The following is a 26722-nucleotide window of genomic DNA, read 5'->3' as shown; positions in this document are numbered from 1 at the left end:
AGGTCAAGCTTTACAGTGACTAGAAAGTCTTATTGAAACTCAATACAAACCTAAAATATTTTGTTATACTCCAGGAAACATTAAAATGACTCACATTATGCTGAGTTTAATCTTAATTCAGTAATATTATTTAAACTTGAACAGTGAATCTCAGTGTTCGAAACAGTTTCTAATCTATATTATCTAAATGACACAATCTAATTTCTATTAAAAGGATTGAAGATGACGAAGACTCACCCAAAAAGTGTCTGGCACATTGAGTATTGAATAATGTTTAATGATATTTATAGGCAATTGAATTTGTAGATTCCAGACTTATTTACAATATCTTTATAACTTAACACATTCAAATTTTGACTCATAAATCTTCAGTATAATAAAGCAGGAAAAAATTCCCAAGTAGGTATTTCTTTTCATTGAATAATTCTATTTATATTTTAATTGATAGTCTTATTTTGTTAAGCTCATATGATGGACAAATTCTTTCACAGTTTTACATCAATGTACAAAATAAGAAAGAGGATGAAAATGATCTGTAATATAAAATGAGGTATATAAATAATGTTAATATGCTAAATATTAATTCTAAGAAGTCCTAAATATGCATGAGATAAACTGCTTTGAAAAACAGTTGAAGAGTCATACTAAAGAACTATAAAATATTGAATAAAAGTGGTGTAATTAACTTTTATCGATTATGTTTTCTCTATATGCCCTTAAATGACAATATTTTACTTAACCATATATCTGTGAACTCAAAAATGTAATTTTAAAATGCAAATAAATAAATCCTACATGGGAATTAAATAAAGAAAAAAGGTGACTAAAGTAGAGGAAAATATAAAACTATTAGCTTTATAAAAAGATGAAAGATGAGAGCTAACATATTAAGCTGCTAGTAAATAAAAGAAAGATGGTACTGCAGATGGGGAAGAATGGGGAGTAATTAAAATTGTAAGAGGGTTAAGAAATAAGAAACAATTTAACTCTGCCTTAGGATATGAAATAAGTTCTTAGAACAAATCAAAAGAAGTTTAACATCTCAAAGTCCTGAAACACTCCATGATATTTTACACAGACACCCTAGTTGGGTGCATTTCAATAGCTTGAATTAGTTTAAATTCTACTTCCCTATGTAAAAATCTGTAGGTGTAGCTAAAAAAGAATATAACTAATTAAAACATTTTTAAAAAATTAGAAGAAAAGAATAAAGTTTGCTTGGAGGTATCAACAACTGCGTGTGTACATAAATGAATGAATAAATAATGACAACATTAATGAAATTTTGCATACTTTAAAAATTCCCATTAATTCATTTTTCATCACATAATTATTTAGCATTTGTAATATGCATAGCTGGATAATGAGTCTAAATATGCCAAGAGAGTAATTGTACTGGGAAGAAAAATCGTAGTAGAGCTGGAGCAGATTTTAGCAAAGTTAATAAATGGTGAGAAAGCAGTTGCAAAACATAGTACTTATAATTGTGTAAGTTTTGAATATTTAGAATATAAAGGTTGGGGTGAACCACAGGTCAAATTGTCAAAATAAAGTCAATTCAATTTGAAGTCATTAAAGTGCCATTTTTAAATATTACAGATAATTATAAAGATAAATATATTGATAAAAGAAACTTATGAAATTGTTCTTTAACTGGGGGAATAGAAACTTCTTGGGTGAAACTAGTTCCAAATTACCCACAGGCACAAATTTTAAATGACTTGAAATAAGTCACAGAGAAGTACTGATGTCTGAGTAAGTAAAAAAAAAATTGCTTACAGAAATGACCAGATATTTATATATAAAACAACTGCTGTGTTTCATATCTGCACCTCAGAAGGATTTTTATAGCTTTCACTTTAAATTCTACTAGCTGAGATAGACGACTGTACAACAACTAAAGAAAAAGAAACAAAATATTATATCTCATGTATCTAGTGTTACAGAGAAGTTCCCATCAACTGCTGCATCAATTAGTTAACTGGAGGAATGACATGAACTATGAATAGATGACCATATTTCAGAGAAGTAGAATATAATAAAATTCACCACATACAATAAAATAAGTAATATTTTAAAATAAGCAGCATAAAATATAATAAAATTCAGATAGAGAAAATGAACAGGGTTAAATTTTTTTTCTGATGCCAAGTTACCATTTGTTTCCTATTCATGGAGTTGAAGTGAGTAAACTTTTTGATAATGCCAGACTTATTCATAATTCCTGGATAAAGGAATTTAATGAAAAAATAGAATGACTAGTGTATTTCTAAGGCCATAAAACTGTCCCAAAGAAATAAACTGAAAAAGTGAGAAAATTAGGTTCACCAATCTGTATGAATATAAAGAGTAAAAGAACAACAACAACAAAAAACCCACCCTCAGAAACAGAGTAGACAAAGTAGCACAACATGGAAGAGAACTAATCAGAAATTAACATATCAAGTTAAAAAGAAAAAATCCTACAAGAGAGGTCCACTCATTTAGTGGTGTATGGGCCTATATGAAAGCAAGGCCTTCTATAAAAATATTTATTTTTGGACTTTAACATTGGATAGTGAGGCTATATTTAAGTCATTAGAGGAAAATGCAAATCCTAGAGAAAACACTATACAGAGGTACATAAGTATGAGGGTAATGTGTATCAGTAAGAAAAGTCATTTTATTTTGAATTCTATGTATGCTCTTACTGCACTACTGAGTTCAACAAATTATGAAAACTCACAGAAGGCAGGCTGAGATAATGAAGGGATTGGAAGAAATGTTACTAAACAAAACATGTTCTACAATTTCAATCAACTAAAAACTTGAAGTGCACATAGACATAATATAGATGCCTAAAATTTTCCCCCAAATAAAGTCTATTGATAAAAGGTCTAGATAAGTTTTAGCAGTATTTTAAATGCACTGTTTTAGAAATTTATTTTTTTAATCATCATATGGGTGCATCAAGTTGAAATTTCAAGAAGATTAACAAGTTGGCAAAAATAAAATTAGGTCAGGAGACAACCAGAATGATTTTTAGTATACTTGGACTAGTCTAAATGTTGTATAATATGAAAGCAGGGTGGGCCATGAAAATAAATGGTTCCCTTTAGACTCTAGAAAGCTCCATTGATTTAGAAATTTCGTCATTATCATGCAGTTTTTTTCACTTTATTCAGTCCAATTTTTCATTGTATAACACTTAAAGAAATATTTTCACAAGTACATTTTGATGTAATTGTATTGAGTATCTTATGATTGTCTTCAATTTTTAGGAATTGATTAAGTTTATTGGCAAGAAATCAAGTATCCAAATAACACATACTTATGCCTTTATTACTGTACAGTTTAAGCTGATAGGAAGTGAATTTCATGTTCATTTACTGACAAAGATCTTAAGAGATGGTGTTCAAAGTATAAAGCCAAAATCATAAGCAGGAATGACTACAAAAATATTAAAGTGTTTTAACTAGTAGGGTTTTCTGAAATCATACTAATAATATAACTTTTGTCAATTGCATTCTTGACTTTATATTCATTTTATATTTTTATTTATGGAGATTATCCAGATGGTTTTACACATAACTTACTGTGCCATTTGAAAGACTGAATCATTTTAAATAAGATGTCTATGATTCTAAACAAATCATTAAAATGTTCATGATAAAAATGCAATGTTATTTTAAAACTCCAGAAAATATTTTTTCATTCTAACATGATTATTTAAAGTGCTATAGGCAATTATTAATTTTAATTAAAAATGAAAGTGGTATTTTAGTGTTTTTAATTATGCTAATGAAAATTAAAGGTAAAGGTAAAACTGAAATTCATTAACATTTAAGGTAAATCTAAATATGGCATTTCTGAATATATGGTCATGATCTACCTGTTTAAATTTATTTACTCAATCTTTGAGTGTATCCCTTTGCTCCATATCAACTTAGGAAACTATAACATTATAGGAAAAATAAGAGAAAGCAAGCTCAGAAAGTGCTAATGAATAACTCAGCAAGTATTGAAGGATGTGTTCAAAATTATTCCTGATTTTTAAAAAGTCTTCTTTTATTAAATACATCATGTATACTCTTCATGGGTCTTTTGTTAATACATTAAAATAAAAAGAAATGTAAATGCAAGCATATTTTTAAGAACATGAAGTACATTATTTAATGTTTGCATCCACTTATTTTTGTGTAAAAGTTGGTTTTTTGCAGTTTTTAGTTTTAACTTTAGCAATCGGAGGTATAGACATCAAAAGTTATTTGTATTGACAATGATCTCTTTTGTATTTTTAAGCATATCATCATTTCCTTGTCATTATTGTATAAATGACAGTGACAGTCTCATTAGGCTTTTTAGAGCTTTACAAAAACATAAGTAAATATACTGCTATTTTTCCTAACATCATATACATTATATTCATTATGAAACTGCATATTTAGCAAAAAAAACCCCTATGACTTTAATAATTAAAACATTCTGATTAAAAGCAAGTAGTTAGTGTTAATTTTTAGCTTTTTTAATTATGTAAGGGACTTGCTTTAGACTTAGAAGATGACATTATTTCTATTCTGAATGAAAAAGTACACAAGTGTCAAAAACTATCACCATATGAATTTGAGGGGCAAAATGGTCAGGAATAGTTTTGTTTTAGAGTTTGTATTATCAGACTAACCATAAATTTTTTTATGATTATTAAGTCAGAGTCATGGTGTAATTTTAAATATAATTGGATGACTCTAAGATGACATTAAATACTAAAAGTTAAATAAAAAAAAAACAGTCTAGACATGATTAAAGTTGTATGAAGAACTAAGAAGAGTAGAAGTGAAAACAACAAAATAGCTATTCTTCTGCAAATTATCCACCACAGGTCACACGTCAACCCAAACCCTAAATTTTGAGCGGTGTGAACTGGCTAAAACAGATTAGGGAAAAAGAACTACTATTAAAAACTAACTCATTCCAACATATATATATTCATATATATATGAATATATGTATATATGAATATATGTTGGAATGAGTTAGTGCATATATATACACATATATATGAATATATGTGTATATATATGAAAATATGTATATAATGAATATATATGTGTATATATATGAATATATATATAGTGTGCAAATAATTAAAATTTTCCTGGTGAAATAATAGATTCATTCTTTTGATTTTTAGCAACACACATAAATGTTAATAAATTTCATAATCCCTGAATCAGATTTCTAAATGAAAGACTAGATTCTTAAGAAATAGGAAAATTTGCATTAAAATATATGCAGCATTAATATTTTAATAATAAAAATTGTTTCCGTTAGTCTTATTAATAAAAAAATCTAGTCAGTAAAGAAAAGACATTTGTAGATGTTTAAAATTCCAGGTCTGTATGTAAATGTAATTTCACCAAGATTAGTACTCACTAAGAGCAAAAGAGGGCAAGTTGATTTTCCCACTGTATTTGAAGTAGATTTACCTGTTATTACATGGTAAAAGCAAATATTTGTATTTATTTAGAAATGCAAATTTTTATTAATCTGAATCATATACCCTACACTTTTTGCCTTGAAATGATTAATAATGTATTTCTATAATGTACATTCTTAGTTTAAGTGAAACAGTAGTTAAATATGCTGCTTAAAATTTGGAAAAGTTTTACTTTTAATAATAAATAAAATTTTGAATCCAGAATTCAGTTTCAGAGGCAAAGATCTCATCATGTTCCTCACTTATTAAAATTTGATTTTAGGCTATTTTAGTTCACTAGCATGTGTGGATTTGTGAGTTAAACTTAAGACATTAGCATCCAAATTGAATTTTAGACATCTCAATATTTCCTGTCTTTATTTGTTCTCTCTTTGCATAACTTTAAAAAATAAAGCAAAACAAATGATTTTTTGGTTCTGAAGTGCTAAAGTGGTACATCATGCTGGGGTATTTGTGGTTCTGAGTAATCTGAAAAGCTGAAAACAATCCTTCATAAAACACCACCCGACTATTGTTGTCACCACAATGTATGCATCTAATAAAAGACCATTCCTTTAAGCATATAACACTTGTCTATTTGCTTTATCTATGTCCAGGTTAGTAGTCACAACCTCAATGCATTCAGTCTTTGCTTTTCACATTATACTTCATAAAGGCTAAAATAAATATTCTTCTGTTTTTTTCTTTAAGTTTTTAAAAACACTTACTTTTCAATTTCATCAGTCATAAAAGAAATGATATATCTACAATCTGTCTCATCATTTGTTCCAGCTTATAAGTTCCACAGTTATTTTTGTAGTAGATGAAATAAAATGTTATGTAGGATGGATCTGCTATATAAGATAAGTGATCTTTTGATTGAGTTGTTATGAGTTTTATCTTTATCAAACATTATTTATGTAGTTTGACCAAGATATTAAATTGTCAGTAATATTTATCCATTAACTAAAAGAAAAATATTTCTATTTCTCATTACCAAGATCCTCAAAGGAAACATATTATGGAATCTCAAAGCATTTTTATTGTTCGCAATGATTATATAAAATAATCAATTTGGAGAATATAGTCTCATATTTTGAAAGAGCTGAGTGCAATTATTAATGTCTCAATGTTAGAGGAATCTATTATTTTAAATAAAGAATATTGCCCTAAAGTGCTGCCAGCATCCAGTCACTTTTATCTTTATTTCTTAAAAAAACCTGAACTCCATTTTTACCAAAAAGAGTGGAATGTTGAACTTTATCTCCTCAAAGGGAACACTTTAACAGAGCCCTTTGTGTAATACTTACTCAAATATGGTGGTTTGTAAGGCGCTCGCGTATTAGACAGCAGTCCATCCAGCTCCTTCCTCTCCAAAGTGCTGTGAAGGGCCTTCTCTTTGCCAAAGGTGGAGAAGGACCGCTCTGCCCCAGGCTGGGCTTCTGGAGTTTCAAACACTTCAGTGTCTGGAACAGAGTCCATGCCGGGAACATGCAGATTGCTGCGATAATCAGCAGCCTGGCGTCCATCAGAAGGGACAAAAGAAGGCATCCAGCACCGATCTGAGTGGCCCAAAGCTTTACATTCCTCAGTGCAATTGGAGAAGAGATCCATACCTGTAAACAGAAAACAGAAACTACGGATGTAGTCTTCACCAACATGACCAGTTACTTAGCAGTGTAAGATAACGGGTAGCATAAAGGGTGACAAGTGAAGGTGTCTTAACAAATTTTTCCTGGCTTACCCTGACAGGAACCAAATATTGTTTTGTCTCATTTTTGTTCATCACTTTAAAAAGAGAAAATGATCTGCAAATGCAAAAGATAAGACTCTTCTGGCAAAGAGGCATCTGAGATAGATGTTTCTAAACTACTTGGGGTATGGGAAAAATATTGGCTCTAAACAATTTAAATAACTGGGAAATGGTGAATAAAAAAGGTAGACATCTTTTTAAAAATCTCTTGTGAAGTTCAAAACAGATAAAACAACAAGGTGTAAAAGCTTTAAAATCCGTGATCCCTAACAATGATAAATATCTGACTTTTTCCCTTAAAAACAAATAAACATAAGAAATATGCCAAGCACCAAAAATGATATTTAGATTATGAAATTTGAATATGAAGCAGAAAGTGAAATTCAACAGAAATGTGGCATACACAGAGGAAAATCAGTAAAAAACAAGAATAAAACACAATTTCATTAGCAGCTAAAAGCATATTTTCCGAGGTTTCTAGAAAATGACTTCCTAAAGGTATTCCTCAATGACACTCTAGTAGTCCGTATTACTAAAAACCACTTATCATTTACCATCTTAGACAAATCCAGAACAAATGACTGTAATTAATGAAACCAAGGTAACCAAATGCAGTGTAAATCAACTGCAGATACTATTGACAAATACCTTATTACTTGCTCTATATTGGAACACACTTGTCCTAGTCAACAGAGTTGTTTGCTTACTAATCCTATAATACCAAGATTTCAAAGGACAAGTTCAAATTTCATTGTCTTCCTTAGATTGACAAGATTACAAATATTATCTGATTATGATCAAGAAAGGTCATTCAGTTTCTTAAGCAAAGCATAAGAATTTTCAAGCACTACAGAATACTATTTGATATTAATGCTGATATATAGCACTACACAGAAAAACACATACACAAAAATAGGATTTTAATGTTTTTCTAAACATAGTAACATATCTATCAGATATTTTAAAACAGGGCCGAAACAATCTCAACCTATTCTCAAACTTTAAATGGCTAAGAAGCTCCCCGGCTTACTGGCGTGGAGCTGGGTATGGAATGACAGTGCCTAGTAGGCCACTTTATTTTTTAAATAATATTAAAAAAAAGAAAAAATAATAAAAAAATTTTAAAAGAGGATCAATTTGAAAAACAAAAGTATATTATTAGTCTGTTAAAACTAAAAGTATATTATTAGTCTGTTAAAAGTATATTATTAGAAAAGAAACTCAAATCCATGCACAGTCTGGAAAAACATTTTTTAAATCAAAGGAATAATATTTATTTAATGAATATACTTGATTGTTACTTCTATTAATATCACAAGTGATTTGAGCTCTTAAGCAAGTTTTTGGTTTTTAAATTCCTGATAGTATTCTGTTATATATTGATTTATGTGTATTTGTGTATATGTTATCTGCATATATAAAATAAAATAATTTTTCAAAATTATGAACACTCTAGTTTGTCTAATACTATCTAGATTATTTAGATTATCTAATACTTAACTCTAGTATTTTGGAGTTAAGAACAACAAATTACATAAATTTAAAAAAGTAACACCAAGCTTCTTATAATATATTAGTCTCACTGCATAATGACTTTTTAAAAATTTTATATTAAACTATGTAGAGTGCTAAGTCTGACTTTGATTATAATATTTCACTGATAATTTTCCTGTATAAGTCTGGAAATAAATTACTGATCAGTGAACTGCTAAGGAACGGAAACGTGAGCTGAAGCTGGGATTAAGGAAACTGACTGACAACAGCATGTAAAACATGTAAATGTTTCACTAGACACCAAAGAAGCTCACTCCTTTATCCTATTTTTGCAAGAAGACATGTGAAAAGAAAAAAGAAAGGGAAATAGAATGTCCCTGATACACATTTACATACTAACTAGGTAGAGGCTACAGAACCAGAGAGAAGATTGATACTTTGATATGATAAATGCTGTCTATTTATTAATAGAATGATGGCGGAACATAGATTTTTTAACAGTAGAAACGTCTTTAAGAGTAAAATTATTATGAGTATTTATTTTTAAAATAAACTTATATACTCAATTTGAATAGCTGATATAATTACATTCCAATATAAATTAGAACTAATATCATTTTTCTTCACATGATGACTAAATATCATTTTAAATATGCTAGATAAGACAGTATACAACCTTTCACATATTTTTTTTGCACCTAGGCCCACCTACTCCTCTAATTGTGAATATGACGATTCCACACATAATTTTAATAATCTAGTATGTCAACATATATTAGGATACTGCTTGATTTTGGTAGAAATTACTTTTATGTAGTTTATACCCCAATGTGCCTATTTTCTTATCTGGCAAGTAAGTTTTTCTTCTGCCTCTTTGGATTATTTGAGTTTGGTTAAAATTTCCTTAGATTACATAGTAAAGTTCACACAAGTTTAATCTGTATTAAAAATAAACTATAGCATGTGCATGGCAAAAAAAAAATGTGAGGATATAGAAAAGTTTTTTGTTAAATGAACAGTATCACTCTACAGAGGCAATAAACATGTAAATAATGTTCTTAATAAATCTATGAATTAATCCTTTTAAAGTAGAAGTCCTTTAGTAATAATATACAGCTTCATGTAACTAGAAGGAAAAGTAAGGTGGCTCAAATTGTACATAAATGTTTCACCAGTTTTATTGATAAGTGTACCTATTTCTCAGGAAGAAAAATCAGACATAGAAACAAACATTTAAAACATAATGTAGGCCGGGCGCGGTGGCTCACGCTTGTAATCCCAGCACTTTGGGAGGCCGAGGCGGGCGGATCACGAGGTCAGGAGATCGAGACCACGATGAAACCCTGTCTCTACTAAAAATACAAAAAATTAGCCGGGCGTGGTGGCGGGCGCCTGTAGTCCCAGCTACTCGGAGAGGCTGAGGCAGGAGAATGGCGTGAACCCGGGAGACGGAGCTTGCAGTGAGCCGAGATTGAGCCACTGCACTCCAGCCTAGGTGACAGAGCGAGACTCCGTCTCAAAAAAAAAAAAAAAAAAAAAAAAACATAATGTAAATAGTAAATCAATAAACTTAGATAAGTAACAGAAAAATTAATTAAAAATTGATTTTTTCATTTGTTGTGTAGTTATATAGTTTGAGAGCCACATAAATTTATTCCATTACGATTCCTCACCTTCGGAAGATACTGTATAACTAACATTTTATCTTTTATCACCTGTCGGTAGTCCCATTAAATATAGTACTTTAATTACCAAGTAAGCAGAGGTATATTTAAGTTTTGTTGTGATAAATGACTTTATGATGCACAGGGATGCCAGATATTACAGTAGCTAGGATATATTAAAATGCATAACTTTAACACTGCTCTTATAATTTTTTAATAGCTCAAATTGGCAGCTCAAAAGTTAATAAGTTTAACTTAATTTTTCTTTTTCTCATTCAAATGCCCTTACTATGGAAACTGTGGGATTTTACAACAGAAAATTACAGACCAAACCTCAATTAAATTAAAAAACAATTAAATAGACTTTAGGGATACAAGTGCAATTTTGTTATGGTGGTGTAGTCTGGATTTTTAGTGTAACCATCACCTGAATAATGTAAATTGTACTCATTAGATAATTTCAGAACTCTCACCTGGCTTCAGTCTTCCCACCTTTCAGAGTCTCCAATGTCTATTATTCCAAACCTCAGTTTTGAAATTTTGGTAATATCTAATAAATGTTTCAACATATATCTTTTACTTGCAATCTCTTTTTCTAGTTATTTATTTTTCCCACTTTTCAGAAATAATCTGTTCTGCAAGGGATGACAGCTGACATGATAGACTGCCTGTTATGCAAAGATATATTTAGACAAATTTTAAAGTACATGGTTTTCAACTGGCTAGTAACTTGTTCTGTATACTCAGAGGCAGTGGATATTTCCATTGAGACCAAATTGTGATTTCAGAAATTTTAGAATTCAATTTGTGCTACTTTTTTGGTGACTGTCATAATACAATATTGCGTGAACATTTCTTTTTGTGCAACAAGCTTTCATTCAAAACGTTTATTTTTTTCCAAATATGATAAATTAATTTTAAAGCAGATATAAAACTTTTCATTTTTTGAGAAGATTTCTAGTCTTCTTTTAACTACTTAAGATACATTAATTGTAACCACAAAAATTGCAGTATGTTTTAGAAAAACATGGTTTTGAAGCAAATAGTTATTAACATAACTCACGCATGAAAAAAATAAAAATATTCCCATCAAAATTTTCTCCCTACCAATAATCTTTCAAAATGTATATATTTTTCACCATTTCCTCTCAATATTTTGTCTTCTCTATTGCTTCCAGTTATAAATCTCTCCACATTTTCAAGTTGCAGCTCAAAGTTTCACCAGCGAATAAGGTTTTATAAATACTGGTGTAAATCCATTTTATATATAAACCCAAAAGCAAATTTGGCAATTATCTAAATTCTTAATGGAGTTTGGAAATACGTATTTGTGTTTATAATAAACCAAGAATTCTATTGCTGATATTGTAGTAATGCAATGGCTTAATGCATTTCAATGATATATTTTATCTACTAATTTGAAATTGCTGACCAATCAAATCACTTTATTTTTAAAATTCATAGCCAAATTTTGACCATGTATTATATCTATATCTATAATTAGTTAGAAACTAAACATATTTGGAAGATAAGTTCTCCTATAACTGAAAGAAAAAATTATTGAAGAGAAATTTGACAATTTTCAGAGAATGTCTAACAAGTAATTCAATCACTTATTAGGATTCTGTCTTCAACATATTTTTTTAAAGGCACAAGGTATTAAAAAGAAATCTATAATTAAGCTTAGCATTATTGACAGTGTAGATATTTTATAACGGTAAAAGCAACCTCTCACTACTAAACAGATCACTTTAGATATAACTCAAATAATATTAAAATGTTTAAGATATACAATTTAAAATATTCTGTCTGTATCCTAAAATAGAAGAAATAATTATGCTTTAATATAATGACATAATAAACTTGAAAATATATTTCTTTAAAGTCCAATTCTTTGGCTATTTAAGCTGTGATTAATCAGTTTTTCCTCTTGTGATGGTTTATGTCTGCATTTACCACTTCTCCTTGGAATACTGCCATATCTAACCAATACATCAATAGTGCACTAAAAAAACGGGAAGCACCTTGACAAGGCTATAGAAAGAAAGTGCCACAGAGCAGTGGTCAAGGCGAAGAATTTCACACATGGAGCCAGGTGCAGTGGAAAACTGAAAAAGCTTATGTGATTCTCTGTGCAGCTGCCTTCGTGTTTAAAGCCATTCTATGAACAACATTGGTGACAGCAAATGGCTTAGAAAAAAGAAAAGCAAGAAGGAGGGGGTGGAAGATAGAACAACAAAAAAAAAACTATTCATAAAAGAATAAATAGAAGGCATATCTAAATAAATAATACAGAATAATGTTAATGTAGAAAAAGAAATAGGAATAAAGAAAAAGATAGGAAGTTTAAACAGGTGAAGCACTAAGCTAAACAGTCTGTACACTATAGTGTGGAATATGGTACAAACTGAAAGAGAGAATTCGGAGTCTTTATCTTTCCAATGTTAGTTTTGCTTGATAATCTAACTTTTCCCTACTAAAACCTAGTTAAGTGAGATTTGCTCATTATAACATAATGTTTTTTTCCTATCCTGAACTTAGAAAGCTATGCTATGAGTAATATTACCTAATTTTGCAAAATTGGAAGATCATTAATATCTGCGTTTACAATGAAATAAAACAGATTTATCTGAAATGGGCTTAAATTTTTGGAAATAGTCTAGCTGCTTGATGGGAGGTTTATAGTACATAACAGCAGTATGGATTGAAAAAAGTCTTTAAGTAAATGCATTTTAATTCTCTGCATTTGAGGTTTTATACTTAATAAAGAAAACACTTCAAAATCATTCTTACAATAAAATTACACATTAAATCTGATTTCAATTCAGCACACAAAGGTGCAATCACTTCTTAACATAAGTGCTTTATTACAATCCTAAAATAGCTATTATTGTGCCCAGTATGTTGTGGCTGCCCTGTAACTACTAATGAGATACATAAAAGGATTGCTAATTCTGTAACACTTTTACATGTTTAAGAACTTAAAGACACGAAAAAAATTTTAACATTTTGATAAAAATAAAAACTGCCTGGCTGAAATGTTTTCCACAACACATTTTAACATTTTAGTATTCTTTTAAATGCTTTGACACCTCCAATCATTTGAAAGAAACATTACAGAAATGGTAACACCGAGTGACTGTGAAATAAAGTAGCTACTGGGAAGATGCACTGATAAGAATATGTTCTCATCTATCTTCCAAATTTGGCTCTTTTGCAGATGTTTATTCATCTCTCTTTCTTCAGTTAGGTTATTATGGGTCATTATGTCTGAGGGACTAAACTAATTGAAATGTTCATTGAGATTGAAGTGCTACAGGAAAAACAAAGCGGGGCGTGTGGGGTGGGAAAGGAGTAAAATGCATTCAAAGAAACATGCTACAGATACTCTTTTTAAAACATTAAACATTTTGTTTTAAAAGTTTTAAAAGGTTGACAGTTAAATTAGAAACTCTGAAAAAGAACAGGAATGAGCAATGCTAAATGTACAGTTTTTAAAGATGACAATAAATCATATGCCATATATAGGGCAAAAATGAAAGGGACTTTGTACTCACATATAAACTTCTGGCAAGATCTGGTTTGTTGTCAGGTTCCCAGACACTAAATAGATGCTCTGTTCACTTAGCGTGAAGGCCCGCAAGGGGCAGAGACCTCCGGGGATTCTTGGCAGTTCTCAAGTCTCATTAGGCCTGCATATTAATGACTCACAGCAATATAAAGAGACCCTTGAGCAGCCTTTTTTCCCTTCATCCTGCCTGGGTTTCCCAAGACACAGCACACATTAGCCAAGTGAGAGGCTTGTAGCAACCATTGCTGCCAGGCCACCATGGGGTGTACGCTGCCCTTTGACACACTGCCTCAGCACCATCCAGAGGTCCACCAAGTGTTAAGGAATGGGTGCTCTCGAGGACTAATATCACCTTGAAAATAAGAACCTATCACTCTATGGTTATATTATTAAGTAAAATAAAGGTCCAGTCTCAAGAGAGTTGAGTTGAACCCACAGACAGTCTAAGATCGACATTTTCAGGAGTTAGAAAAGTTGACTAGCCTTTCTATTTCTTCATGTGTCAAATAAACACAAAACTAGATAGAAAAAGTAAAATATTCAACAAACACCCTTCAAAGATGAAAACCAAAAAATTAGGAAGGACACCAGAAGTTTATTAAATCATTTTCATTTTAACATACATATTTTATTTCATGTAAGAGTTTCCTTTTAGTATTAGTAATAAGAGTTACCAGGATGTCATAAAACTTGACTTTCTAAAAAGAAAAGTAAAATAAAATGAATATATAGCACATTGAAACCTATCAGTGACTACCATTAAGCCCACATACAAATATACTCAGAGTTCACCTTTTGATGTGTCATGGACCCTGTTGAAAATATGAAGAAACCAAGGACACTTCAAAAAATACACATTATCACATATTACCTAACGTTCTGAAGCCTAAGACTCAAGATTAGAAACTGTTTTCAATCCATTAATGACTTTTAATCACCATTACTTTTCTCATTCAATACTTGGTGGTGTGTAAAATGCATTGCCCTGGAAAACAAGAAATGTGGATTCTAGTCTTCAGTCATCCATTTATCTTCTTGTGACCTTGGGCAGGTCAATCAATTTTATCCATCTTCAGTTACCTCATCCATAAACAAATTTAAGAATACCTTAATTGACTGAAGACTGGTAACTGGACCAGGTGAGAGAGCTATGTCTTTCTGTACGCAATGTGTCCATTAAAGAACATTACATAAGCAAGATATATTTCGTATTCTGACACTCTCCACAATGAATTCCTAACATTAACTCTCCAAAGGAACACTGCATTTTTACAATTCTCTTTAAGTCTGCAATTATCAAAGTAGAGTGACACTATTTTTCTGTAGAGTTACCAGCATTAAACCTATGGAAAATTGCCTAGGACATCATCCTTCCTAGGTTTATTTTTAAAAGCAAAAACTATAAAAGTTAGCATTTAGATTGCCCTTTGATCACACTTACCAGCTGACTGGGCACGGTTGGTGGCATCATGATCACTATCTCCCTGTTCACTGTCTCCATGACCACTGTCCTTAGAGCTTACTATGTCGGCTTCCTGGAACGCAGAACTAGAAGTACGAAAATGTGAATATTAGAATAAAAAAGGTGAAGAAACAGAGAAAACATTCTTCTGCCACCACATGGTCACAGATGGTGCTGCAGACTCACAGACCTCTTAGTTGGCTTTGTTTCTGAATAAAGCTAGCTTTTATAGCCTAAGCGTAACTATTTAAAAATGATCGATTAACAGTCATTTTGAGCACTTAAGTCATGTAAAGTTTAGGCATTATTCTATAATTGGAGCTAAATACATGTTTATATCATTTTCATAAAATAGATATACATTTGGAACAGTGAGGAAGACTATCAGAAACTGTGTAGGAGTGTAAATTGACAAAATATTCAAATATATTTTAAGCGTTGTATATATATGAAATATAATGTATAATTTTTAATGTATTGTCTAGGAAACAATATAGTTCATATTTATGTCCTGCCTCAATTGAAAATATTTTATACATTTTAATTTTAATTTAGAATAATATACCTACTTCCTACTTTTACTAGGCTGTAAATTGTCCATTACTGCTAGGGAAAAAAAGAGTCCATACCTGTTAACTCGGCGAGGTCTGTCAACTAGATAGCTGAGCTCTGCTCGCTGGTGTTTAGTCTAGGAAAAAAATAAATAAATCAAGAGCATTTGAATGCTATGGGTTGAACTAGTAGTCTACTTTTGACGTTAGGAACTATAGCTTAAGTAATTGTATATATTTTTATGAATTTCCAAGCTCTCCTAAGACCTCATCCTAGCGATTGCTGTGTAAGGGCAGGGGAGATATGCAGAGACACTTGAATCCACATTTTAGTCACTTGTAAAGGTTAAAAAAAAATTGGCTAACTTTAAATGTGTGTATTTTTTTAAAGAGAAAATGCAAATGACCTCATGGCTAGAGCTCATATAGTATTGTCTCTAACAGAGTCAACCTGTTTATATTCTGCTGTCTTTTTTTTCAGTGGCTTAAAAAAGTGTTTAGGTGCATACTGGTTGACACAAGAAAAACAGCACGCTCAATAAGCAAAAAGTTTGGATATTTTATGGAATTATGTTGTTGTTTATTTTCAAAATGTGCTTAAGATACAAATGAGCTGTACAAATATTCATGAAAGTCAATTAATAATATCTAAGACTCAAATAAAATAACCTGCCAGGAAAGGAGTTCATAATCCTGCCCCCCCCCCAATTCTTTTCCCCTCCAAAGGCCCTCTGCATTCACCTCCCCACCTCTACCACCCACACACCTTTCCGGTCCAAACTTTCTTTCACATGAACCAACTTTGTTCTCCCCCCAACCCCCACCCTCCAACTTTGTCACTTCTCCATCCTTTTAAAAAGAAGTCAGAATTGACAAGCCAAATTCTTTTATGAAGAAAGCCAACAGCAGTGATTTATCCAAAACAGTGGCAAGAAGGTGATTATTAGCTGAAAAGATATATTTAAGACAACAATTGTTTAAGCCTTTCGTTAGTTTACTCTTAACAGGGGTTTGTGCCAACGCAGCTTCATTCAAATTCACACTGTGTGGGCGCTCGGCTTCAAGAGCGTCTGTAAATGCTGTCCAGAGCCGAACTGAAGGCTTTTTTCGCAACCCGAGTTCAGAGGACAAGGATCTGGTAACTTGTTCACTAAAACATGCATTCGAGGTTAGACAACTGTGTAAAGTTAAACAATCTATAGCTTACTTGTACACGCGACTGAAAGCATCGTTAAACAAAGCAAAACAGAGCCAACTTTATTAACGCCTGGGACAGACGCAAAGAAAAAAGACCTTTGCCAGTGCTAGAAAGTAAGTCCCTCCTCCACATTTCCCTCTCCCTTCACGCAGTTTCCCTTTATCCCCAGATTACTGAGAAGGGAAAGGACTGACAGGAATTAAGGTTTTAAAGGAAAGTTTGAAGAGCAAAGGAGGGAGCTCCAAGGTGGCAAAGTACCAAGGGGACGTAAATGAAAATAAATGTGAAAGGGTGGAACAACGCGAAAGTTAGGTTACACACGAAGGAGTGGGAGAAGGTGACCGCCCATCTCCGCTCCCACAACGATACACATAAGCTAATATCCTAAAAATAGATACACAGTGCACCAGAGATACAAGGGCCGGGCTAGAGGAGGCTTTCTGATGGAGGAGATGAGAGATGGTGGTCCTTTCGCTTCAGCCTTACCTCGTTGGACAAAATGCTTCCGTTGGAGATGATATCAGGCTGCTGGTCGGTGTAACCGGTGACGATGGCCCCGCAGGGGTTGTGCTCAGTGTCTGTACTCCGCGAAGGGCTGCAGGGCTTAAGAAACATCAGGTCGGTCTTGGCGGACTCAGGGGTCAGGCATACCTGGTAGCAGTAATTCTGGTTGTGGTGGTGGGAGCCAAAGCCCCCGGACTCCTCCACCGGCACCTGGGCCGGGTTACTGGGTACATTGGAGCTCTGCACCAGCATGATGTCCGACTTGCTGAGTTTCTTCTTGCGCGCCCGGGCTTGGCGGCCACAGCAGGTCGAACCTCCGCCACCGCAGCAGCAGCAGCAGAGACAGCAATCGCTGGCCAAACAAGTGTAGATGTTGAGCTTCTTCTCTTTTTGACAACGCACGGCCAGCACGATCATGGCCAGCAGGAAGATGAAGGACACCGAGCCCAACGCGATGATGAGGATGAGGGTGAGGTCTAGCGAGGTTTCCCCTCCGCCAGAGCGGCTGGGGCGCTGGTGCTCTCCTGACCCTCCGCCTCCGCTCCCTCCCCCGCCCTGGGGCTCCACGGCGCCATCCACCAGCTGAACCACCAGGGTGGCGGTAGAGGACAGGGGCGGCTGCCCATGGTCGCGCACCTCGATCACCAGCTCATAAGGCCGCTGGGGGTCGCGCTTGGCCGGGACTCGGCGTGCTGTGCGCAGCTCTCCGGTGCGCCAGTCCATGCGAAAGAGGTTCATTTCGTTGCCACGCACGATGCTGTAAGTGAGCCGGGCGTTCTCGCCGTCGTCCGCGTCCACGGCGGCCACGCGGGTGAGCAGGTAACCCGGCTCCGCCGAGCGGGGCAGCACCTCACGCGCTGGAGTCCCGTTGCGTCCTGGTAGAGGCGCCACGATGGCAGGGGCGTTGTCATTTTGATCCACTATGAGGATGTTGACAGTGGCGTTACCAGCCAGCGCCTGGGGGCTGCCAGCGTCCCGGGCTTCCACCTGAAAACTGAAGTCCTTGAGCTGCTCATAGTCGAAGGAGCGCAGGGCGTACAAGTAGCCGTTCTCAGAGTTGATAGAAACGTAGGTGAAGACGCTCATGCCCTGGATCTGGCACTCGAGGATAGAGTAAGCAAGCTGGGCGTTGGCGCCCTCATCGCGGTCGGTGGCGCTCACCGCGTAGATGTAGGCGCCAGGCACGTTGTTCTCAGTCACATACACGTCGTAGACCGGCTGGCTGAAACGCGGCGCGTTGTCGTTCACATCCGACACTTGTACCTGGATCGACTTACTGGTGGAGAGCGCAGGCTCGCCCCGGTCCCGGGCCACTACGGTCAGGGTGTAGGAGTCCCCCGCCTCTCGGTCCAGGGGGGCTTCGGTAACGATGGTGTAGTAATTCTTAAAGGAAGACTTGAGGCGGAAAGGCACGTCTCCCAGTAGCTCACACTGCACCTGCCCATTCTCCTCTGAGTCGCGGTCAGTCACGCTGAAAAGGGCCACCACAGTGCCGGGCGCCGCGCCCTCGCTCACCGCCTCCTTCACGGTGCTGAAGCTGATCTCTGGCGCGTTGTCGTTAGCATCCAGTACTCGCACTAGCACCTTGCAGTGCGCAGGCACGGCGTTGGGGCCCAGGTCCTTGGCTTGCACGTACACTTGGTATACTGGGCTCTCTTCATAGTCCAACTCGCCGCTTACCTCCAGTCTGCCAGTGCGCGGCGAGAGTCCGAAAAGCTCCCGCGCCCGGGGCGAAATGTGGCTACTGAAGGAGTACACGACCTCACCGTTCTGGCCCTCGTCCGGGTCGGTGGCGTTGAGCTGGATCACGAGAGTGCCTGGGGGAGAGTTCTCTGGTAGAGACACAGTGTAGACGGGTTGGTCGAAAGCGGGCACATTGTCATTGGAGTCCAGCACTCGGATGGTGAGTAGGGCCGTGCCGGTGCGCTGCTGCTGGGGGGGCAGGCCTGCTCCCCCGCCAACTCCCCCTCCTTCTCCTACTCCTCCCCCACCTCCCCCGTCCACCGCGGTCAGCACGTAGCGGTGCACCGCTTGCTGCTCTCGGTCCAGTGGCTTCTCCAGCACCAGCTCAGCGAATCGGTTGCCATCCCCCTGGGTCTGCACGTCCAGGGAGAAGTAGCTGTTGGGGGTGATCTCGTAGTCGCGCAAGGAGTTGGTGCCCACGTCTGGGTCGAATGCGCTCTCCAAGGGGAAGCGAGTGCCTGGCGTGGCGCTCTCAGAGATTTCCACCGTCAGGTCTGGCTCCGGGAAAGAGGGGGGGTTGTCATTAATGTCCAGCACCTCGATCTCCACCTGGAACAGCTCCAGGGGGTTCTCCAGAAAGACCTCCAGGTGCAGAACACAGGAGGGGCTCTGTTTGCAGATTTGTTCGCGGTCTATTTTCTCGTTCACGTACAGCACCCCTGTCTCCAGGTTGAGGTCTAAGTACGGGGTCCTTGAGTTGGGCACCGTCTGAAACCCGCGAGCTGAAAGTTTTGTAATGTCCAGACCCAGATCTTCAGCGATATTCCCCACGAAAGTGCCATGTTCCTGCTCCTCCTGTACCGTGTAGTGAAGCTGGGAAAAGACTCCTTCCACCATCCAGAGCAAGGCAAACAATAATAGCACAATCATCTCCAAAAGGAAAGGAAGTAGCTTCCCGCAGCCAGTCAGCCACCCAATCACCTCCCCCACCACCACGAAAAAAAAAAAAATCTGAAAAAATACAAATAAAAGTGAGCTACGTGGGGGCTCCTGTGGCTTTCTGTCTTTAAAAATCTTACTCCTTTTGCTTCATTCTAGAGCTTCCCGCAATCCAGCCTCATTTTTTTAAATCTAAGCACAGGAAGGGTGACAGGCGTCCCCTTTCCTCATCTGTAATCTTTCCACTGACCAATTAATAAAATAACGATAATACAATAGTCAGCGTCCTTTATTCCGACAGTCTTGGCGCAACGCGGCTCTGGCAAATCCCAAAGAGGAAATTTCGATATTTCAAGACTGTCCTCGGTTTGTCTTCTTGCTGATGGGAGGAGAATGAGGAGGAGGAAAAAGAGGAGGAGGAGGAGGAGGAAGAAGAAGAAGAGGAAGAGGAGAAGGAAAAGGAGATGCTGTTGGCACCGTTAAACATGCCTCTTAATGTCAACGGCTGGCAAATGCAAAAGGGCTTAAAACCAGCGACATAATTTTGTGCCGGAAAAGCACAGAACGGCTCTGCAGCTTAAAACTTTCATTATCTTCATTTCTCCGGATGGATGTTCTTCTTGACATTTTTTTCCTCTTTCGCTCTATTTGTATTTTTTGTCTTTCAGAGTCTTGGTTCCCTCTGTCCTCATCTCCACCGTTACTTGCCTCTCTGTAAGTATAATGAGCAGTTTCTTTTCTGCTGTTTTCTTCCCAAGCCTCTTTCCCTCTAACCTGTCTCTTTTTCCTTCCAGTCCTTCCTTCCTCCTGCTTCAGCCTCTGAGCCTGTGGTCTGGGCTGGCAGTTCTAAGCTCCGAGCGCTCGGCTTCTCCGTTTTTGCGCAGCGCCCTCATTCTGCCAACCAATCGCCGAGGAGCACCACCCACCGGGCTGCCGATGATTGGCCAAACCGGCCGCCAAACAGACACGTCACGCGGCACCCGAGCGGGGCGGGACAGAACTCTCGCCCGAGCGGCCGGGGTGAGTGTGAGTGTGAGAGAGAGAACAGCCCCGCAGGTCCCGAGGCGCTGGCTGGGGACAATGCCGCGGAAAGTTCCCAGTCCCCAGCCGCAGGTAATGGGGAGGGAATAGAGAGGTTCCCCTGTTTGCATCAGCAAATGCGAAAACATAGTAGCAACAGCCGCGGTATCCTCTCCTAGGAGCGGGATTTCCAACGATGCTAACATTCTTTTTCCTTTAAGGTATTTTCCCTAATACGGATCATGGAAATAAATCGAGAAGGGGAAAAAGTAGCGCAGGGCCCACTAATTGGCAAGGGTTACCTAATTAAGGGACCCTAGCAGAGACTGGCAGGGCATTTAAAAAGTGGGTATTATATGGCATGTGTCAATCTAAAGGTGAGGGGTCTGACGGGGCCGTGAGGAAAGGGGCGAAGCATACGGAGTAGGGGTTGGAGGTGACTCCTGAAAAGCGGAGGAATTCACGCTAAAGGATGTGGGCTGACAGCGCTTACAGACGGGCAGACGCGTTCGACGTGCCTCTCTCCCCCCTAAATACATATTCACAAAATACTTACCAAGTAGATTAACTCACTCGAGGACCTAGCTTCGAGCCGTGAGTGCATTCATCAGTGACTGAGCAGTTGATTTGAGCCGCTTCCTACGAGCCCGCCATCCTAACGCCGGGCTCTGGGGCATCCGGCACACAGAAACGCCAAGCGCTGCAAAGCGCCTCTGATATCCCTGCGCCTTGTGCGGCCAAGTGCCACGCAGCGGCTGGGAACACTGGCTATTTTCTAATTTTTTTTTGGCAATTGGAGATCGATCCCTCTACCCACCATGCTAGATTAGACCACTGATTTCTGCCAATCCTGGGGTCAGCCCGCGGGGTGAGGACAGTGGGGCGGCGGCGAACGCGGGCGAGGTGCGGTGGTGGGCAGGGACCGTGCACACGAGGGGCCCGAGTGTGCACCGCTGCGGGTATCTGCGAACACGTTTGTACATGCACGGTACTTGCATCCATCCTCCCTGGCCCAGGGCTTAGCTCTGTGTAAGCCCCAGAGGAGCCTCCCTGAGTTCCGAAGGACGCGCTTGACCAGCTGTGAGTGCCCATTCCGGAGGCGCAGGGGCAACGCGGCACATCCACATAGCTAGTTCTTGTGAAGTTAAAACACAGCGCGAACTCTTTAATGCTGGAGAGTGGATAGAATGCCAATTCTCTAACGAAAGATATATAAATGTATATTTTTAATTAATGGGCCACTAGCAAGGAATTGGTTGTTTATTCACGAAAGAAGCCTCTATTCAATCTCCTTCTTATGCAAAGAGATAGGAAGGTCCTTTGCTGCTTTCTGGTAATGAATGACCCAAGAATACCACCACCACAACCTGCGGGAAAAGTAGAGTCGTTTTCTGACCCGGAGATACGTTGCCATTCCCTCCTGGCAGGGAATTAAGGAGGGCTAGTGTCCATGGGCGTGATTGTAGCCTGAGACGTGCTTCTGAGAGTCCCGCGAATGCACGTCTACTGCCCTGATTTCTGCGCCCCCACTCCCCGCAACGCCTGATCCCCCCGGCCCCCGCACTTGGCTCTTTCATGAAGATGGGTCCTGCCTTTGAGCGCTTAGAAGGAAAGGATGCCAGCAAAAATGGCTAATCCTTTTCCAGCTGCAGTAAATTGAAGACTAGCCAAAGCCAAACGAAAACCGCTGCAGTTAAAATGATTTTAGCATCACGTCTGCGGCTGAGAATGGAGCGGCAGTGTATAAAGGGACCTGTGGATCAATGAAAAGGAGATTATAGTGTATCTGAATATTAATACGGTATTGCATCTGTACTTCCACCCCTCCCCCCTTTCTTTTTCTTCAGATCTGCAGAATTGAAATGAAATATTTTGAGCTCCTCAAGCTGACTCGTCAGAATCCTGGAGCCTTTTAAAAAATGACGGTAATTTTCTAATGCGTTCATTTGTACGTATGGAAACACTTGTGTGTGTGCGCGTGAGTGCGCGCGTGTTTGCATGTGAGAGACATGCAGCTGAATGACAATGCAGATCCAGAAATTGGGGAAGAGGGTTTCTACCCCCGAATTGTAGATGAAGTTTGAGCTGACTTGGGGCGTATGCTGAAAGCCAGAGAGGTTCCAGAGGTGGAGATGAGATGGCCAGATTTGCCTGTAAATAATCACTACATCCACTGTAACACTTGAGCTGCTTTTATTTTTTTTATTTTTATTTTTTTTGGTAGCAAATGTGTTTGAATGGAACTCTCTCCGCAAACGTGGGTTACAGGCGTCTCCTAGCGGCGAAATCAGCATAGGGCAGGCCAGAGAATTTTGCTTTGGAGAGCTCGCCTTTCGGGGGCTCAACAAGATTTCTTGGGTCATAGGGGTCTGTGTCCGCACCAGCGTCGCTGAGCCCAGGCCCCCTAGAGGTCTCGCCTCTCCGACTCCTAGTTTCTGTGGCGCCAGCCAGGGACCGGCGGGGTGACGGTGGGGTCTTCTTCCCGGCAGAACAGAACAGAGCCTGGTCCTCCGCCTCCCTCTAGATAGCTCCAGCCAAGGGCAATTCCAAGAGCATTTTGTTTGGAGCCAAGATCACATAGTGGCATTAATAGCCTTCTGTGCCCCTTTACCCTAGAGCCTTTAAAACAACCATACCCCGTCACCCACAAAACAAAACAACACTTTAAATTTGCCTTTTAAAATGCCTCTAAAATGTAACAGGTTTACTTTTTCCCTTGCTGTGCCAATCAAACAGATCCCTGCCTTTCGTTTTTCTTTTTCATTCTTACTCCCGTGGACCCCAGAATTTAGTGAGATGAGGTTTGTATATACGGCAGCCTCAGTAATGAGACTAACTACCTCTTTGAAGGGTAGAGCATCATGTATATTCTTTGGTCCTCAATCCCCCCGTTACTGGAGCGGAAAAGGAGAAGGAAATACATTGTACCTAATCCCTTCTTCACCCTCCCTCGTCCACCCCCAGGAGCGCAAACTGTTTGAGCCAGGACAAACTGCACCCTAAGAAACAGAGGAAAAGCAGTTTTATTATTTGGAGAGAGATTATCAAAATCAGTTTTCATAAAAGTCCTGGTTTATGTATTAGAGTGATAGTGCATATTTTTTATTTCATTGGGCTTTAAGTGCAGCAGAAACAGAGGGGCGCTAAGGATCCCACAAGTGTGTTTTACAAACTTTGAAACTGGGTTAAGGGATTGCTTTCTTCTCTGCCCTTTGCTGCAAAGGGTGGGGCAGAAACAAGTTTGTTAACCAGCCTTTGGATAAATGAGTGTTTGCAGTGATTTAACATGACTTGAAAGCAATTTGTTTCTAAATCCTCTTATTATTGCTATGTGCCCAGAGCTTTGAGGGAAGTTTTTTTTTTTTTTTTAGAATTGGAAGAAAAAATTACTTTATCAATAACCAGGCTCCACCAGGATTGACCTAGATGGTTGTTCTTGGCACTTGTCATTCTCAGCAAGCACAGCTCAGAGAACAAATACAAAAGACCCAAAGTGCATTGCATCTTTTATGGGTAAGCGTGAAATAGGTTTATTTGTGGTAGTGTAATCTAACTTAAGAGGTGGGAAGACAAGGCTTTGGAACCAATGCCACGAACATTGTGTTAGTTTTTGTTTATCTGTAGTAAAAAGTGAATGCTGACTGGAATTTCTGGGAAAGATTTATAGCATATGCAATTTTAAGTATTCAGGTAACTCTTTAGTTACTGTGTTTTAATCCTTCAAGCCCATCAGAGAACAAACCAATCCTTGTTCTTGGGATTGAAAATACTAGATATCCCATCAAGCACCATTATCTTGATATTGAAAGTAGAAATGTGCTTCTCCATTTTGTTTAACCTAGTTAATACTGGGGTGGCTTCACATTTCAGTGCCTTTTCAGTTATCAAGCATGGCCAACATTTTGTTAAACTCTAAACAGTGAATTAAAAGCGCTGAATGAGCTGAAGCAGCCCTCTAATGCAAAATGACAAATTGCACTTAAGCAATACATGAACAAAAAATGATTTATGGATTTCTACAATGGTCTGAGCAAATGAAAGCAATATGAATTATACATCCTAATGCTCAGAATATCATTTTCTAATAATACTGTTTCAGTTCAGATACTATACTCTGCTCCTTTCTGTAAGAGAAATTGATCAATAAGAGGTCCAGGAATGTTTTTAATTTGGGCACTGTTTTGTGATACTGATTCCAAAGTGTGTGTGTATGTGTGTGTGTGTGTATACATATGCATATGTATATGTGTGTGTGTATACATATGCATATGTATATGTGTGTGTGTACATATATTTTCTTTTGGTTTTGGGGAGGTGGGTTGATGACGGACATTAAACATGCATTCTTGTCAGATTCTTCACGTATTGTGTCTTTTGGTGGTAAATAGTCCTTTGAAAACTTTTGTTTGTTCCGTATTATCTTTCAGAATGCAAATAAATAGATTTCATTCAAAATGACAGTCTTTATTGCCTTATGACTTCTTTTTCTAAAAATTAAAATGTATTACCTCATCTTACCCTTTTCTTCCATTGCTTTGGATATTAAAATATCTTATTTCTCCAAAATGTCTCTTAACCTCTTTATATTTGTTTTATCCTCTCTTTTTCAGACCATTGTTTTATTCTTTAGAGCATTAGAAACATACCTGGGCTAGTAAAAAGGTCATGGCACCTTAGTTTTATAGCCTTAGTAGACAAAATATACACTATGGGTTGTGTTAAATTACAGAAAAAAAATCAGTCAAATAAAATTATATGTGCTGTTTGTGTTTTGAGTCTGAAAAATACAAAAATCTAGTTTCCTTTGTGTTATGATGATTGACTACTCCTAGCATTTTTATTTAACCATTTGTGGTTTGTGTAAGTGGTTATTTTTTGGGAGGTATGTAGAATTTTAAGTGAGGGTGGTGTCTGTGCTGTGTTGCATCCTCAACCACAGGAAACTGCTTAATTACCCAGAAGCCTCTAAAGTCACATTATTAGGCTTAATCTTAATTATCCAGGTTTATTTAAAAAAAGAGAAAAAACATTGAATCCCCATTTCTGCTTTTGACAGCATTAATAACTACTTTTACTGAAAGATTACTGAAATGAATGATGTGATTAGGATTGTAAATAAGAACTAAAAGACATCACATTTAAAAAGCCAGCTGCTTTGCTTAACAGGGAGATGTGTGGGTTTTACTGACATGCCCCAGAGACAGAAAATGAAGCTTCAAATATAGAGGTCGATACAGAACAATTTCAAAAATTAATTGCAAGTCCTGATGAAGTTCATATGAGTAAGAGAGAAGTTGTCTAGAAAGAGCTCTTTTTTTTCCTTACCCAATGGTTTTACTTTTTATTTGATAGTGATACAAAACCTGCATAGTTTTAGTGTTTGCCTGGGAAGTGTAAACTATTTTCTTAAAGGGAAACCCCTTGAGTT

General features: G+C 37.4%; 1 protein-coding gene across 3 annotated transcripts in view; it reads right to left on the bottom strand.

Annotated features, from left to right (window-relative positions):
* Window positions 1–21075, bottom strand: part of PCDH10 (protocadherin 10) — a 59198-nt gene extending 38123 nt beyond the window's left edge. For 2 of the 3 annotated variants that reach the window (XM_055275920.2, XM_055275922.2), the window contains exons 1-4: window positions 17635–21075; window positions 16029–16087; window positions 15379–15485; window positions 6766–7071 (exon numbers count right to left, since the gene is read on the bottom strand). In XM_055275920.2, coding sequence (XP_055131895.1) covers window positions 6766–7071; window positions 15379–15485; window positions 16029–16087; window positions 17635–20265 — 3103 coding nt within the window. In that variant the 5' untranslated portion in view covers window positions 20266–21075. Of the gene's footprint in view, window positions 1–498; window positions 534–6765; window positions 7072–15378; window positions 15486–16028; window positions 16088–17634 lie in introns of those variants that run through there. The other variant, XM_055275923.2, reaches the window with a different exon arrangement.
* Window positions 21076–26722: the final 5647 nt, after the last annotated feature.

Source organism: Symphalangus syndactylus, chromosome 4 (assembly GCF_028878055.3).
Source record: "Symphalangus syndactylus isolate Jambi chromosome 4, NHGRI_mSymSyn1-v2.1_pri, whole genome shotgun sequence".
NCBI lineage: Eukaryota > Metazoa > Chordata > Mammalia > Primates > Hylobatidae > Symphalangus > Symphalangus syndactylus.
Note: the sequence above shows the minus strand (reverse complement) of the source record. Positions and strands in the feature narration are given on the sequence as shown.